Source organism: Phyllopteryx taeniolatus, chromosome 4, assembly GCF_024500385.1.
Source record: "Phyllopteryx taeniolatus isolate TA_2022b chromosome 4, UOR_Ptae_1.2, whole genome shotgun sequence".
NCBI lineage: Eukaryota > Metazoa > Chordata > Actinopteri > Syngnathiformes > Syngnathidae > Phyllopteryx > Phyllopteryx taeniolatus.
This window is the reverse complement of record NC_084505.1, coordinates 32,044,177-32,059,878: the sequence shown is the minus strand read 5'-3', so window position 1 is coordinate 32,059,878 and position 15,702 is coordinate 32,044,177. Positions and strand designations below refer to the sequence as shown.

The 15,702-nt window shown below is 41.1% G+C and overlaps 1 protein-coding gene across 3 annotated transcripts in view; it reads left to right on the top strand.

Annotated features, from left to right (window-relative positions):
- Positions 1-15,702, top strand: part of fbxo41 (F-box protein 41) — a 59,999-nt gene that overhangs the window by 23,457 nt on the left and 20,840 nt on the right. For all 3 annotated transcript variants that reach the window (XM_061771772.1, XM_061771770.1, XM_061771771.1), the window contains 2 exons: positions 10,825-11,578; positions 13,208-13,437. In XM_061771772.1, the coding sequence (XP_061627756.1) occupies positions 10,952-11,578; positions 13,208-13,437 (857 nt within the window). In that variant the 5' untranslated portion in view covers positions 10,825-10,951. The remainder of the gene's footprint in view (positions 1-10,824; positions 11,579-13,207; positions 13,438-15,702) is intronic.

The window sequence follows — 15,702 nt, the reverse complement described above, 5'->3', positions numbered from 1 at the left end:
GCATAAATGCATACATTGTGTTTTGACATAAGCAAACATCCATGTAAAAGAGAGAGCTCTCCTTGCCCACATGCAAAGGCATTACAGTACTTTTTTTTTTTTTTGTTCAACTTGTTTTTGCTTCACTTGAGCAGTGGCGTGTCTGGAAACGGGCTCGTAACTTGAACTTTGCCTCGCAACAGAAAGCAAAAACAGAACTAAATTAACAAAACCAAAAAAAAAAAAATGACCAAGCAGCAGCTTGTAACCCGAAAAACTTGTAAGCAGTGTTGGGGAGTAATTAATACATGGAAATAGGTTATGTAATTAAATTTTAAAATTTATGTAATTGTAACCCATTATATTACTTGGAGAAAATGTGTAATTAAATAAAAGTTTCTTTTGGAAATGTCCATGATTACAATTTTTGTTACATTTGAAAAATGCTCAGGTGCCCCTCCGCCCCCATTACTTCCTCCTTCAAAAGCCAACACTTGTGATTGGCTCTCTCTGTCCATGTGCCATTTTTCCTTAGTCCAAACTCTCAAACATGACCTATTTTTCCAAATGTGTCCTCCATGCACCACCTTGTGGTGCAATCTATTAGTTTATCTGAGATTTTGAAAAGGTTCAACTCATAGTTAGATTTTCAAACACATAAAAGAACATTGACTTTTGAATTGTTTCACCTTTATACTTTTGGACTGTTTGTTGGTCTGAGATTTTGAAAAGGTTCAACTCATAGTGAGACTTTCAACACACAAAAGAACATTGACTTTTGAACAGTTTCATCTTTATAATTTTGGACTGTTTTTATGGAACATTCACTTATATGGGTTGTTGATATTGTCTAACTTGGGCACATTTGTCGTTAGGTCAACATGGTATGGTATGGTGGTTTTCCACATGCTACGCACATATAATGCAACAAGCACATTATTATTGTATTTATATTTAATAATGTTTAGTTGTCAGTTTATTATTTGTTTAAAGAACAAATGTCACTATAATAATAATTATAATAATAATTATTCCATAATAATGATCCATGGTTTTAATCCACTTTTTTAGAGTGTTGATGCAGTCATTCAACATTAAGAAAAATAATCCAAATGTAATTAAACGTAATCAGTTATATTACTTACATTTTCAACAGGGTAGCTTGTAATTGTTACCAACTACATTTCCAAAGTCATTTTCCCTATTATAAAATGTCGCTCCTCACCCGGAGCCAGGAAGAGTGCAAGAGTTTGGCAAACTTGTGTGACTACAATGCGTGACAAATTGGAGCGGTGCGTTCAAGTGCATGCTGTGCTGCTGCGGCTGCACAGCAACAACAAAAAAGATGCTGTCAGCACCCTGAGATTGGATGTAACCTACTCCATCCAGCGTCGTAGTGCGGACACATTTGTGGGTTCTCTTGTCTGCACTGCAGCATTATAACTCAAGCATGCATGCACACCATGACAAGTGTTGTGAATAGTGTGTGTTCATTAGTGTTGCAGTTGCACTGGGGCAAATCCCGGCTGACTTTAGAGGCGTGGTACACTCTGGACTGCTCACTAGCCAATCACAGGGCACATATTGTCATTAGTAATGCTTTGTCATTAGTAATGCTCAGACTCGCGCTCTAAATCTCAATTCGCTCTTCGTATTGACAGTAACAAATGACGCTGACACGTTTCAGATGACGCGTCTCCCTCCGGAATAGTTTTTCTTTTTAATCTATATGGCTTACTTTAACCAGGATCCCTCACCGTACCTTGGCTAAAGGTAGAACTGTTTTGCGTTTGTCGGTGGAGTAAATCCTTGCTGTCTTCATGCCTTGGACCAAGCTGCTGCCTTTCTAGCTAGCTTGCTCGCTTCTTAGCTTGCTGGCTACCTAGCCTAGCCAGCAGGCCTAGCTGGCTCTTGTCGTCTTTCACAGTGTGTAATTTTTCGTTGAGGATAAAAAAAATATATACAAGTGAATGTGAGTGTTGTTATATTATCTGTCTATATGTGTTGTTCCACCACTTGTCTTCAAATGTTCATTGCTTAAACAGTTGTAAAACAGCAACTGTCGATGCTAATCGTTAGCATGTCAATGGCAATTTCCATTGCTAGTGGGTGGCCATTCTTAAGGCCGCATTGTTTGGTTGTTGCAAATAAACAACGTGTATTTCTCTTTGTTTTATGATTAGCCGTACATTTTTAGCACAGAATGTGTGATAGATTTGTGGAATGTCCTGTGATGTATTTTATGCTCTCACAAAATCACATTGCCATCTTCTTGCGGTGATGCGCTAGTTGAGTGTGTGTGGTATGGGAGAATCCATTAAGTTGTGTATGTGAGATTAACGGCACAAGATGCAGTCTATTATCTTTACAACTTAACAGTGAAGGACCGTGACATAGATAGCGAGTATACGGCGCTGTACGCAACTATTGGGCCAGATTGATGGCTTGCTGCCTTCAATGTTTCATGAGAGTTTTATAATTGGCAAAATATGTCATATTGATTCTTCCTCTGTCATAATAATCTAAGTTTAATTGTAATTTATTTTGGGGATTGTCGTAATATATTTTCACAGTTACCTGATACAAAACTGACACCATGTGTTTTTTGTGTGACAATTTTAAAATGTTTTTAACTTATTTTAAGGATTCTAAAGAGCATGTGGCAGCTAGTTCTAAGTTTCCATCAGCTTCACACACATACAATGTGTGTCAGTTCCAGAACTGGTGTAACAAAATGTATACAATGGTGCCTTGAGATCTGTTTCAGATTTTTTTTAAATGGGAAAAATAGAACTCTATAATGTAATACTTAATAAAAACACACAGTAGCCTAATGACATAATCAATTAGAATAAACAAATAATTATCCAGTTTTTGTCACACTTTCTCTGACAATACACATTGTGCTGCTCATTCTGGCTAGCGGACGCTATGTAGTTCTTTTGAAAACACGACGCGTAATTCTCTTTGTTTTATGTTTAGTTTGACAGTAACCTTCAGCTGAGAGCGGCAATAAGCAGCTTGAAGGCTCATTTTTGCAGAAATTTCACTCATGTTATCTGCCAAACTGCTGCTTGTTGTGAAGGGAGTCGAGTCACCTGCCACCATGCAGTGCTCGTATCTCAAGTGTGCGCTCGCATGTCAAAGCAAAAAAAATTGCCTGATCTACAGCTCTCGAAAAAGTCGTAGTTGATATGATTATGTTAAAAAAAAAAAGCAATAAAAGAATGTGCAGCGTTTCAGTACAATGGCCCATCTTGCATATTACGCCGTGTCAGGCTTGGGATGTGCTATATGTATGAGAAGACCTCAGAGATTCATCCACTTATCCCAGCAGCCATTCTCTGCCTCATTTGCTTCACATATCCATCCTGGAGGCTGTGTCGCCAATTTTAAACATAACTGTTGGTGTGTGTCTTTCAAGAAGGACACATAATCTGTAACTGTGGTTGGTTTCAGATTCGATCTATTTACAGGGTATCACATAAAAATTGAACCTATTTTGAAATATGTATATCTGACTATGTGTATTTTTAATACGTTTTACGCATATTTTTAGTTATGTACTTATTGTGTTACATTAGCATATACTACATCATTATTATTATTATCATTACTATAACAAATCTTTATTACTTGATTTATTTAATTATCATTTATTAACTCATTAATAAAATAAATAAAACAAATTTTATTTTTTATGTAAATATGATTCATTTAATTGTTTAAAATATTATTTATAAGAAATCTATTAATCGATTATTGAATTAGATAAATGAATTTTACAAGATGAATAAATACATTTTAACACATTAAAAAAAAAAAACAGCTAAACAAATGCAACAAATATTGCAGGACTCTTCGTATTGTAAATTCTTGGTGGGCCGGATTAAATAACAGAGTAGACCGTATGTAGTCCGTGGACTTTACTTTGAACACCCCTGTATCTACAGTATGCCTCCAGTTCACAACAGTAGTGACCTGCAAGTGCCCCCTCGTATGTAAAGTATGCCTTGTTGATGTCTGCATGCGAGGGTGTAATTGCATCATTGCACCCTTGTCTGGATCAATAGTAGACAGTGGCGGGCGGGGGGTTCGGGAGAGGGTGGTGGGGGTGTTATGAGTGTGGCTGTCAGCTCTCATTGGAGGAAGTCATTGAGTCTCACTGGCCCATCCTCTCCTTGACCTGACCCCGCTGCCCATAATGATTTCGTAGAACCGCAGCGAGAGCTGCTTTAGCATTGTTGTTGTGTTGTAGAAAAGTGACACGTTTCTGTTCCGCTGAGTCCTGGAGGCGTCGGTGGCGCGTTTTCAAACTGTTGCCAATTGTCCAAACCCGTCAAGAAGAGGAAGAAAGAATTCCAGCCGTCTGTGGATTAATGCTAATGTTAAAATCTAAGCTAACCACCGTTCAATGGGCTTCTCTTAACCTTGTTGGTCTTCATCTGTACCGAAAACTCAAACAGATGAAGATAGTGGACTTAGAGACAATATGTATTCTTGTTGTGTTGTAGAACATTGCACAGAGTGATGTCACAAAATATAATTTCCTCATACTGGCTGTATGGCAGGTCATTAAAACACAAGAGTCACTTCCATAGACGGATTATACGAACGATCTTTGGGCGTTTTTAATAGTTAAATAGGCAATCATGCGTTGAGAAGCTTTGCTGCATATCTTTGCTTGGCATCAGCTGGTCCAAACTTGCATACTGTGATAAAAAGCCACGAAAAAGAGCTTTCTCCGCCAATATTACTGTATACGGGAACAGATGGCGCTCTTGCCGCTCAATGTAACGCGCGTGCGAAAAAAATTACATCACGATGACGTTTCGCCAAGGATCCTGCTTTAGCTGCCCCACGACCCAAATGAGGACAAGCGTTATAGAAATTGGATGGAGATGGATTATGATTGCTTAGTGAACCAGCATGTAGAATATTTTCCAAGTTAATACTGTATAGGGAAATTCTTTGTTTCAACCTTTTTTGTGGCGATTGAAAGTTTCGTTTCGGTTTGTTTTTTTGCCAAAAATGAATGAGTGAAACTGTAGTAAGAGTCTCTGTATAATCTAATTTATCACAAGTGCTTTTGCTGTGCCCTTGGCTGTCAGTTGAGGAGCCTCAGGTAGAGAGCTTGTCCTGTCACAGTGGTCCCGTTGCGTTCTCTGCAGCTAAAACACTTTGACATGTTCACACAGGAGACCACAGGCCACGGGGAGCTCTTAGCTAACCTCCTGGGTGGTTTATATGTATCTATACTTGTATGGCAACGTGTAAAAGGCAAGTGCTGTCAAAACCTGTGAGTTCTTAAGTGCATATGGCCCGCTATTGTTTACTTGCATGTATTTGGATGTCAGCGTGGACCGGTGAATGTCCGGTGGGAGCGCAGCGCCATTTCTTAAGCGTGGGCTGATGCTCGTGTCACACCTCTTACAACACAAGTCCTGGCACCAAAATGATGTGCACGGTAGCACGCTGCTTGTTTGACCATGATGTCCCAATATCGCTGGGTAATAAGAAAACAAAAAGGTTTGCAAAGGGCAGGCGTGAGCATTCTCCCCCCTTTTCACACATTGACGCAAAACAAATGTGCCCTAAACACCCCGGACACAAAGGAACAAACTATTGCTTTTACTGACTTATGCGAGGTACACGCATCACCATTTTTAACATCTGAACCGTGTTTCAAATTGTGAGAGACCCCACGCATGACCAGGAAAAAAAATGGCAATTGTGTTCATACTTTTATCGTGTGTATTGTGTCGATTGAGAGTGAACCCTGCCATGAATAGTGAAAAAAAGTAATGATGCCCCCCCAAAATGTTTACAATTGCCAATATTAATACAGTGATGCCTTGAGATACAAGTGACCCGACTTAGAAGTGTTTCAAGAAATGAGCCTTCATTCGGCTGATTTTTTTTACTTGAGATACGAGCACACGTCACAATAAGCAGCACTTTGGCAAATAGTGAACAATTCTTCTTCTTCTTAAAAAAAAAAGCTTCAAGCTGTTTAATGCCACGCCCACTTGAGGTTTACTGTCAAACTAAATATAAAACCAAGAGAATTACACGTTCTGTATTTAAAACAATCAATAAACTGCCCAAAGAAAGGCTCCGCGAGCTTAATGTTAACACAAAAATGTTATTGACATGCTAACAATTGGCATCGATAGTTGCGATATTGGAACAATCTAAGCAACAGATATTTAAACACAAAATGTGAAGCAACACACATGTACAGACAATAAAACAATACTCACAGGGATATATTTTTATCATCTGCGGAAAAAATACTCATGGAATTGCAGTTAATTGAGGCACTGAGAATAGTGACAATGTGAATCCAGACAAATGAAGACAAGCCACTCTCTCCCTTATTTGTCTGTATGACTTTATCATGCTGCCCCTCGGTGACCAAGGCGGGCACACCAGACAGCAGCAGAATTCATTGAATTGAACCATTAGATCATGATTCACAAACTTTAACATTTCCTTTTTTTTTTTTTTTTAAATATAAATATACTGTTTCACCTTTACAATTGTCCAGCCCTACCGTTTCCCGAGGAATATTCACTATTGACACACCCCACGCCAATCTAATAATCTCGCAGGATAGTCTTTCAGAGACATCCAGTCATCTGAATGCTCCAAACCGTCCCAGTTATGCAGCGTATCCCGCTTTACTTTCACTCGTAATCACCTGCACATCTGATTACATCCAATACAAGGCTGTGTAGCAATTAAGCCTATTTCAAGATAATAATGTTCACTTTTGAGGTACTCATTAACAGCATGTTTTTTTTGTTTTTTTTTTACTGTGTTTGTAATTTGCAGTGGTGTCATACTGCACTGCGTTGTGCTGAGAATGTTTACCAGCCTTTTAAAAAGCAGCTTTAGTCGACAATACGTCGCGCAAGGCTACTCCCCTCCATTAGAGAGACGCAGTATATTTGACGGCCCGTCACGGTCAAATGGGTCCGACGGAATTACAGTACAAAGTGGAACGCAAAACATGATGTTGATGATGTTGGTTGACTTCCAAGTTCAGTATCAGTATCACTTCAAAACAATCCCACAGTCATACAAGTGTAAAAAGAAGTCAAATCAGAATTAAAATTAAGTCGAACTACTTTCACTTTTGTGACACGGACAAGGAACCGGAAGGTGTTTGCAGAGTGTTACTGTCACCTAGTGGCGATTTATAGGTATTGCTGGAATGAACAATAGTTTTGTAATGATAAGTATATTTAGTAAATATTTTTTCTCACATTGTACTGAGCAGCCAGGCACTTTCCCAAATGGGAGTAAATTCCACTTCTCTACTCATGGGAGCTCAGTACCAAGCCTTGCCGCAAACAGCAAAAATACCAACATAATTGACGCACCCAAGATTTTTTATGATTACCTATATTAACAGTTTAAACTGGAAATATACCACAAATCCAAGCTTAATAATATGATATCAATCTTAACTTACATTAACCGAGAAAATAACTGGTTATAGATTGAGTTTGAAAAAATGTACAAGTAGATGCTGTGAAGACTCTCCGCGAAATCTATTTACAGTCCAGGCTAAACTTTCCTCCATCCCGACATTCCAAGCTCCGTCGAGATGTATCACTTCAACGTACTTTCTTGACACCAATTCCTGTTTAGCCAAGGCTTTGGCAGCATCTTGTATCATCTTAGTTTATTTCAGACAGAGTGCCAAAACAACAAACAGGTGAGTTTCTGTCAATAGCTGGGGCTAGCTTCCACAGAAAAAAACACACAAATTAGAAGAATTCATGAGTAGTGGACCGCGAATATGCGGGGGATTACTGTATTCTGATCCTGTTAAAGGCTTTTTATTCCTATCATCACAAGCGCTTATCATTTCATGACATCTAGTTTGAAGGTTGATGAATGACATGTTGTTTTGCCCGTTGAATGAACGCAGGGATTACATTTTTTTGTTTGTTTGTTTGTTTTTTGTTTTTTTTATCTTTATACGAGACACGTCGCAATCCCGCTGCGAGAGCTGAATCTTCTCCTTGCAGGAGGCTCCTCTGAGGCGTTCAAGCTCGGAACGCTTCCGTGCTTTTACCGTTTATTTGTGCTTGATGAAGGTGACGCTTCCTGGCACACACTGGCTGTCTTTGGAATAGGAGTCTCAAGGCCATGGCTGACTGATGTGCCATCTAAAAAAAAAAAAAAAAGAACAGGAGGTTATGAATTCAGAGCTGTTTGTTAATTAGTTACGGAGTTAAGTTTTTGTTGTTGAGGTGTGGGACAGAGGTCAAGGAGGAAAAAACAATTTATGTTATAAGACATGCTCAACAATATCTATAATTTCATATGTACCTGTGGCTAGACAGCAAAGCGTGGAGAGTCTCAGTTGCCGAAATACACGGGTGCAGTCAGTGAACGGGGCGCTCGCCAACAGCCTCTCTAAATATACGCACGCTCTCATTTATATATATTGTTATTACCCGTTTCCTCACTTAGTCCAAAATGGCTGCTTCAAACCAAAATGGCCAACTTGCTGTTCAATTTCAGGTAAGACTTTTTCGTTAATTCAGTTACGATAGACATGTCCAGTGACTTTTATTCATTGGCGGAACTGATTTTGGGGGGTACTTTTTTCCAACATACCAGGGAGTCATGTTCGGGCATGTTGTGCCCCCCCAAGGCGATGAATTAGTTTGAATGTTAATAAACAGCAATTTCATGAGGTTCTTCGCATAGCCTGGTGCCAAGTCTGAAATGAAATGTATAAAAAAATAATAATAATTGACGCCCAAGTGTGACGCGTGGCTGCCAGGCATCCTCAACGCCTCTCATTTTCCTGCCTCATTGAACGCCTCATTCGATATTGTTGTGAGGCAGATGGGGATGCCAACTGCCTGCAGAAATTATTGTCATGCTTGTGGAAAAACTCTTGCTTTTATAAGTGGGCACAGCTTGCCCATGCACGCTCTTTTATTATTTATTTTTTTGCAGCCTGTCCAGACTTCCATAGAGATCTCAGTGTGTTCTGGGCACTTGGTGAGAAGATCTCACATCTGTAATATACGTATGGTGGCCCTCTCCTCTTTGAAGCTTGTATTGAGATAATCTGAAAACATGTTCGTCATATCGTCGCCATCCATCACATAGACACCTCTTTTTTCCCCAGCAGGGAAAAAAAAGAGCTGTTGGTAAGTGTAATTATCTCACTTTACAGAAGGTATCATTCACACAGGCACCTGTATTGAGAAATTGTTACTGCGGAGCTCATTTGAACAGCGTTGCTAACCAAATCAGCAGCACCTACCGAAGCACATTTAACAATATCAGATGAATTCTAGTGTGGAGTAAATAACTTCCCTATGCTGTATTAAATATGATCCTATGTTACGCGGAGATGGCGTCTGTATTGGCGATTTTGTTTCCAGTAGGTTGACTGTTTGTTTGTTTTATTATTGTAGCCCACAGTAAACTACTCAATTATCAAAGTGAACTTCCTAACATGATTTCCCGTAATGTAATTTACCATCGTTTACATACTGCATGTATACACTGCTATCTACCGGGTGGTGTTTGATTGACAGTGAGCAGTTTGAGCGGGGCGTGGTTTAATCGCATTCAGAAGACACACCCACAGCGTCTGAGAGCTGAGAAAAGATCTCAGTTTTTTTTGAAGCCTTATTTTATATACCTTGTGATTTTTTTTTTCTTAATGCATTCCAATTTGGCACAGTTGTTAAGAAGACTCTTCTGTGGTATCTCAAATTTAAAGGCCTCCACATTAATAGAATTCTACTAATACACTTGAGGGAAAATCCAGCTGAAAAAGTGTATGGAGGAATTGTTTTCTCTCTTTGCTGTTTATAGCCATCTACTGCCTCGTTCTTGTCAGAGCGCATGCTGCTGGTTGCAGAAAACGGCAAACAATTTGTTTTCCTGCTTTTGTTATCAGTTCAACCTTGGCGGAGGTCTGAGCTCTACTAGTTTGGTTATGTTTGCTGTGGTGTCATTGCAGATTCATGTTGTAGGAGGAACAAAGACTACATTAAGGAGCACACAGTTGCTAATTAATTTTCAGTACATTGGCATCCAAGACTGACTTTGACCTAATAATCAACACATTGCTTGATTAGAGGATTTTATTTTGATTATAGAGAGCCCTTAAGTCTTTCAAGACTCAGAACACTTATTGGTGCGCTCGAGCACTCTCAGTAATGGATCCATTTCCTGTTGCTTGCCTCGGTTATCCATTGAGTACGTCAGCATACATGACGGATCGTGATAGCAAGTATGGGTCGGTGAAAGACGGGGTTCGTGTTTCTTGACCTCTTCACTTGCAAATCAATAAGTCCGCGCACAGAGGGTAGACATACCGTAGTAGAAAAGCTTTGTAGAAATGTAAGTGCTATATGTTCATTGTCATACAAGCATAGAAGTTCCATCCGTCAATTTTCCTCATTAGTGTGGCGGGCGAACTGGAGCCTATCCCGGCTGCCTTTTGGTGCGGGGCGGGGTTCACCAGAACCTTGCAGTTACATGGGGTATTGGGACCAAGCCCTGCTGCAACTATAGAAAATCTGTAATCCGCAAGTAATTGATCCCCCCAAAAAGGTTATCCTGTACTGTAATGGCCTAGAGATGTCACGAGACAGCGGTAAATGACTAGTTTTGTCGAAATGAAGCTGCTCAACTCACTTCAATAGTTGCCAAGATGCCACCTGATGGCGCCAAATCAATGCTAAAAACAACAAATAACGGCGGATAAGTTCCCCCAAAAATCAGAATGCCGCACCAGGGTTCACTATATTCTTCTATTATTCTCTCAAGCCGCTTTTGTGTTTTCTTCTGTTTTAGGCATGGACGATGGCGTGACAAGACCAAGTGACAGTTGCCACCATGTGAGCTTCTAAAATCTGTCAACCCACTGCCGATCACCTGATACTGTCACCATCGACGGAAACTGTCACCATGAGAGTATCCGATGGGTTCTTGGCCCACCGGCGCCACCGTCCGGTTGCGTGAGCGCCCCCGCCTACCCTTCCCACAGATCCTGCACGGCATGGCCTCTCTGGACCTGCCATATCGCTGTCCTCGCTGTGGGGAGCACAAGCGCTTCCGAAGCCTGTCGTCCCTGCGTGCCCACCTGGAGTACAACCACACGTACGAGACCCTCTACGTTCTCTCCAAGTCCAACAGCATTTGCGACGCCGCCGCCCTGCTGCCCCTGGTGACGGAGGGAGCCCTCCTGCCGCCTCCCAACAATAACGACCCCCTTGAGCCTCTGCAGCCGTCGGCTTTGAAAGAACGCCGCTTCCCCTGCCGCGAGCTTCCCTGTGTGGACGACCTGAGTTTGACGCCAGCGAGCTCCAACACTCCCGCCAGGTACATCCCCAATGTGGAGTTTCCTCTGGGGGAGATTTTGATGAAGAAGGCCATGACATCCACAGACCCCGGCCCCTATGGGAACCCCAGTACAGCCGTGGCCGTAGCAGCTAACGTCGCCGCCAGTGCAGTGGAGGCGGCTTATGAAGAAGGCCTGGCCAGGTTGAAGGCACGCGCGTTTGAACGTCTTGAGCTGGATGAGAGGATGGAGAAGCTTTCTGAAGAGGTAAATGGGATCGTTTTTTATACTGATCAACTTTCATTTTTATTCCAGTGAGGCCATTTGAGGATGCTCCCAAAGACAGGGTATATACAATCCAGGGGTGTATTTTTTGTTTAGGTGAGCAAAACTATTGAAACCAAACAAAAATATAAAATAGATTTGAGAAATTGTTACTGCGGAGCCCATTTGAACAGAAAAAAAGGTTATACTGTACTGTAATTGCCTAAAGAAGCCACAATATGGCATGGAGTACTACTTTTACAACCCCAATGCCAATGAAGTTGGGACGTTGTGTTAAACATAAACAAAAACAGAGTACAATGATTTGCAAATCATGTTCAATGTATATTTAAATAAATACACTACAAAGACAAGATATTTAATGTTCAAACTGATAAACTTGATTGTTTTTAGCAAATAATCATTAACTTAGAATTTTATGGCTGCAACACGTTCCAAAAAAGCTGGGACAGGTGGCAAAAAAGACTGAGAAAGTTAAGGAATGCTCATCAAACACCTGTTTGTAACATCCCACAGGTGAACAGTCTAAGTGGGAACAGGTGGGTGCCATGATTGGGTAGAAAATGAGCTTCCCTGAATTGCTCAGTCATTCACAATCAAAGATGGGGCGAGGTTCACCTCTTTGTGAACAAGTGTGTGAGAAAATAGTCGAACAGTTTAAGGACAATGTTCCTCAACGTACAATTGCAAGGAATTTAGGGATTTCATCATCTACTGTCCATAATATCATCAAAAGGTTCAGAGAATCTGGAGAAATCACTGCATGTAAGCGGCAATGCCGAAAACCAACATTGAATGGCCGTGACCTTCGATCCCTCAGGCGGCACTGCTTCAAAAACCGACATCAATGTGTAAAGGATATCACCACGTGGGCTCAGGAACACTTCAGAAAACCAATGTCAGTAAATACAGTTCGGCGCTACATCTGTAAGTGCAACTTGAAACTCTACTATGCAAAGCAAAAGCCATTTATCAACAACACCCAGAAACGCAGGCGGCTTCTCTGGGCCCGAGCTCATCTAAGATGGACTGATGCAAAGTAGAAAAGTGTTCTGTGGTCCGACGAGTCCACATTTCAAATTGTTTTTGGAAATTGTGGACGTCGTGTCCTCCGGGCCAAAGAGGAAAAGAACCATCCGGACTGTTATGGACGCAAAGTTCAAAAGCCAGCATCTGTGATGGTATGGGGCTGTTAGTGCCAATGACATGGGTAACTTACACATCTGAACATGATTTTCAAATTATTGTATTCTGTTTTTATTTGTTTAACACAACATCCCAACTTCGTTGCAATTGGGGTTGTATATAAAATAAGAGCCTCAACACACTTCGACCGTTCCTTGGTACCGAGATGCTACCAGATGGCACCAGTTTAACAATGTTATTGTTTTGGCCACAGTGTTAGGGGTAATACGTGCCGACTCAGTGAACGGAATCACGGACGATTTTAAAATGCCACCGGATATAACATTACAGAAAAATGTTTATATTGGCCTATATTACTGTTAGGTGCGCTTACAATAATTGTTTCTTTTGTGACTCCCAACTCATGGACATTTCATTGGTTTCATATACAACTGGAGCGCGACTCAAACATCTGTGGTCTTGTAGGTGGAGCAGAAAATAGCGGCCCGCGTAGGCCGTCTCCAGGCCGAGCTGGAGAGAAAGAGCTCCGAGCTGGAGCGGGCCAAGCACGAGAGCGAGCGGCTCAGCCAGGAGAAGCAAGAGCTCGAGGACAAGGCCTTGGAGCTTTCCCGGCAGGTGGATGTCTCGGTGGAAATGCTGGCCAACCTAAAACAGGACCTGGTGAACAAGGAGGCAGAGCTCAGCCACAAGCAGCAGTAAGTGACATGCTTGGTCACATCAAAAAACACTTTTGTTTGGTGTAGTAACCCTTCTTCCCCAATTGTAGGCTGCCTAACCCTCATTTAACATTTAAAGGCTCATTTAAAAATAGTCTGAATTGGAAAACCGTTTAAAACCTCATTGCGAGGTGTTTTGAACATGTCACAGAGGAGTTTGACGCCAAATTGTAATTCGTCTCTGGGCACAGTGCTGCTTTTTTTTTTTTTTTTTTATTACCGTCCCTCTCAACGTTGTCTCACTGCTATTATATCAGCCTTCATTAGCAGATTGATTTTCTGCAGCTCTGGACTGTGTCCTCTTTCGCCGTAGAAAACAAAAATCCATCAAAAATCCCATTTCCAGACTGAAATTATTGTGAGAAAGAGGCCAGTTCCTTTTTATTTATTTTTTGCTGTAGACCGAAAACAACTTCGAAGACAGCATTATGGGTAATGAAACATAAACCTTTTAGATTAGCAGGTATAACGGTGACCATCCTGCATGTTTCATCCCTGAGCTCGAACCCGCACAACGACCCTTCTCCTTGAGAGTCGAGCGCACTTGCATTGTAGGCTAAACAAAGCACAGGCTTCCAACCCACCGATTACTCTTAAGGCGTTTACTAAGGTATTCTTGCACAGCTAAGCTAGCTGGCATCCGTTACACAGGGAACAGATTTAAGATACTGTGGTGCCTTGAGATACGAATGACCCGACTAGTTTTTCAAGATACGAGCCGTCATACGGTCGATTTTTATTTTTTATTTTTTTTTTGCTTTGACTTGAGATACGAGCGCTGTATGGCGGCAGTGAACTCAGCTCACTTTCCAATAAACAGCATTTTGGCAATTAAAGAAAAAGAAAAAGACGCTTCAAGCTGTTTGTCACTCCCAGTTGGTGTTTACTATCAAACTAAACATAGAACATACAGAATTACATATTTTTGATTTAAAACAACCAACCAAACAACTGCGAAAAGAAAAGCCCCGCTGGCTTACTGCTAACATGCAATGGAAAACACCATTGATATGCTAACGATTAGCATCAATAGTCGCTGTTTTAGAACCTTTCAAGCAATGGATTTGAATACAAATGGTGGAGCAACACATGTGGACAGATAATATCACCATACTCACGGCATATATTCTTAATCATTTACGAAAAAAGTGATGTCATTGCAGCTTATTAAGTCACTGAGAATAGTGACAATGTGAATTTAGACAAACGAAGAAGAGCCATCCCAACGAATAAAACTCAGTTCTTAAGGCACCGCAGCAGATTACAGTTAATAAGACTAAATGTTTGGTTGCAAATGCTTAGCTTGCAAAAACTGCATGAAGCAAACTTTCGGTGGCGTTTGGCTTTTCGTGTGTCCGAATACTTTTGTCCATATGACGTTTGTCCTTTTTCGTTGGGCTGCTTCATGAGCTGGCTCGTATTTCAGATTCTGTAAATAGAAGGTTTGGTTGGACGTGAATCACACAGTGTGGCGATGGATGTCATTTCTGGACATGAATCTGATGAACATGTTGGAAGTTCTCCCACAGCATGGCGATGGTCTAAGTATGACCTGGACCAAAAATGTGTTTTTACTGAATTGCATCCCAGAAGCAGTTGCTATGTTGCCCAGAAGAGAACAAAATATATTACTAAATTAAACAGGAGTCTATGATAGACTTTATAATGTCTATGTAATTAAATCAATTAAGTCCGACAAATGGTTCGTTTTAAACACTCACTGGACACTTTTATAGGCTGTATATACATCTATTTTCTTCCATTCCATTTCATTGAACGAACTTGTCTACAGGTGAGAACATGAGTGTTGATGGTTGTTTGTCTATATGTGTCCTGTGATTGGCTGGCAACCAGTCCACGGTGCACCCGTCTCTCGTCCAAAGTCAGCTGGGATAGGCTGCAGTTCACCCACAACCATAATGAGGAAAAGTGAAACAGAAAATGGATGGATGGATTTCTAAAAAAAAAAAAAGGATTAAATCGTACAAAAACATGCATTAATTGGAGACTCTAAATTGCCCGTAGGCATGACTGTGAGTGCGAATGGTTGTTTGTTTCTATGTGCCCTGCGATTGGCTGGCAACCAGTTCAGGGTGTACCCCGCCTCCTGCCCGATGACAGCTGGGATAGGCTCCAGCATGCCCGCGACCCTAGTGAGGAGAAGCGGCTCAGATAATGGATGGATGGATGGATGGATAAATCGTACAAGGAACTCATTTTAAACCTGTACTCTCCCCGGACAGT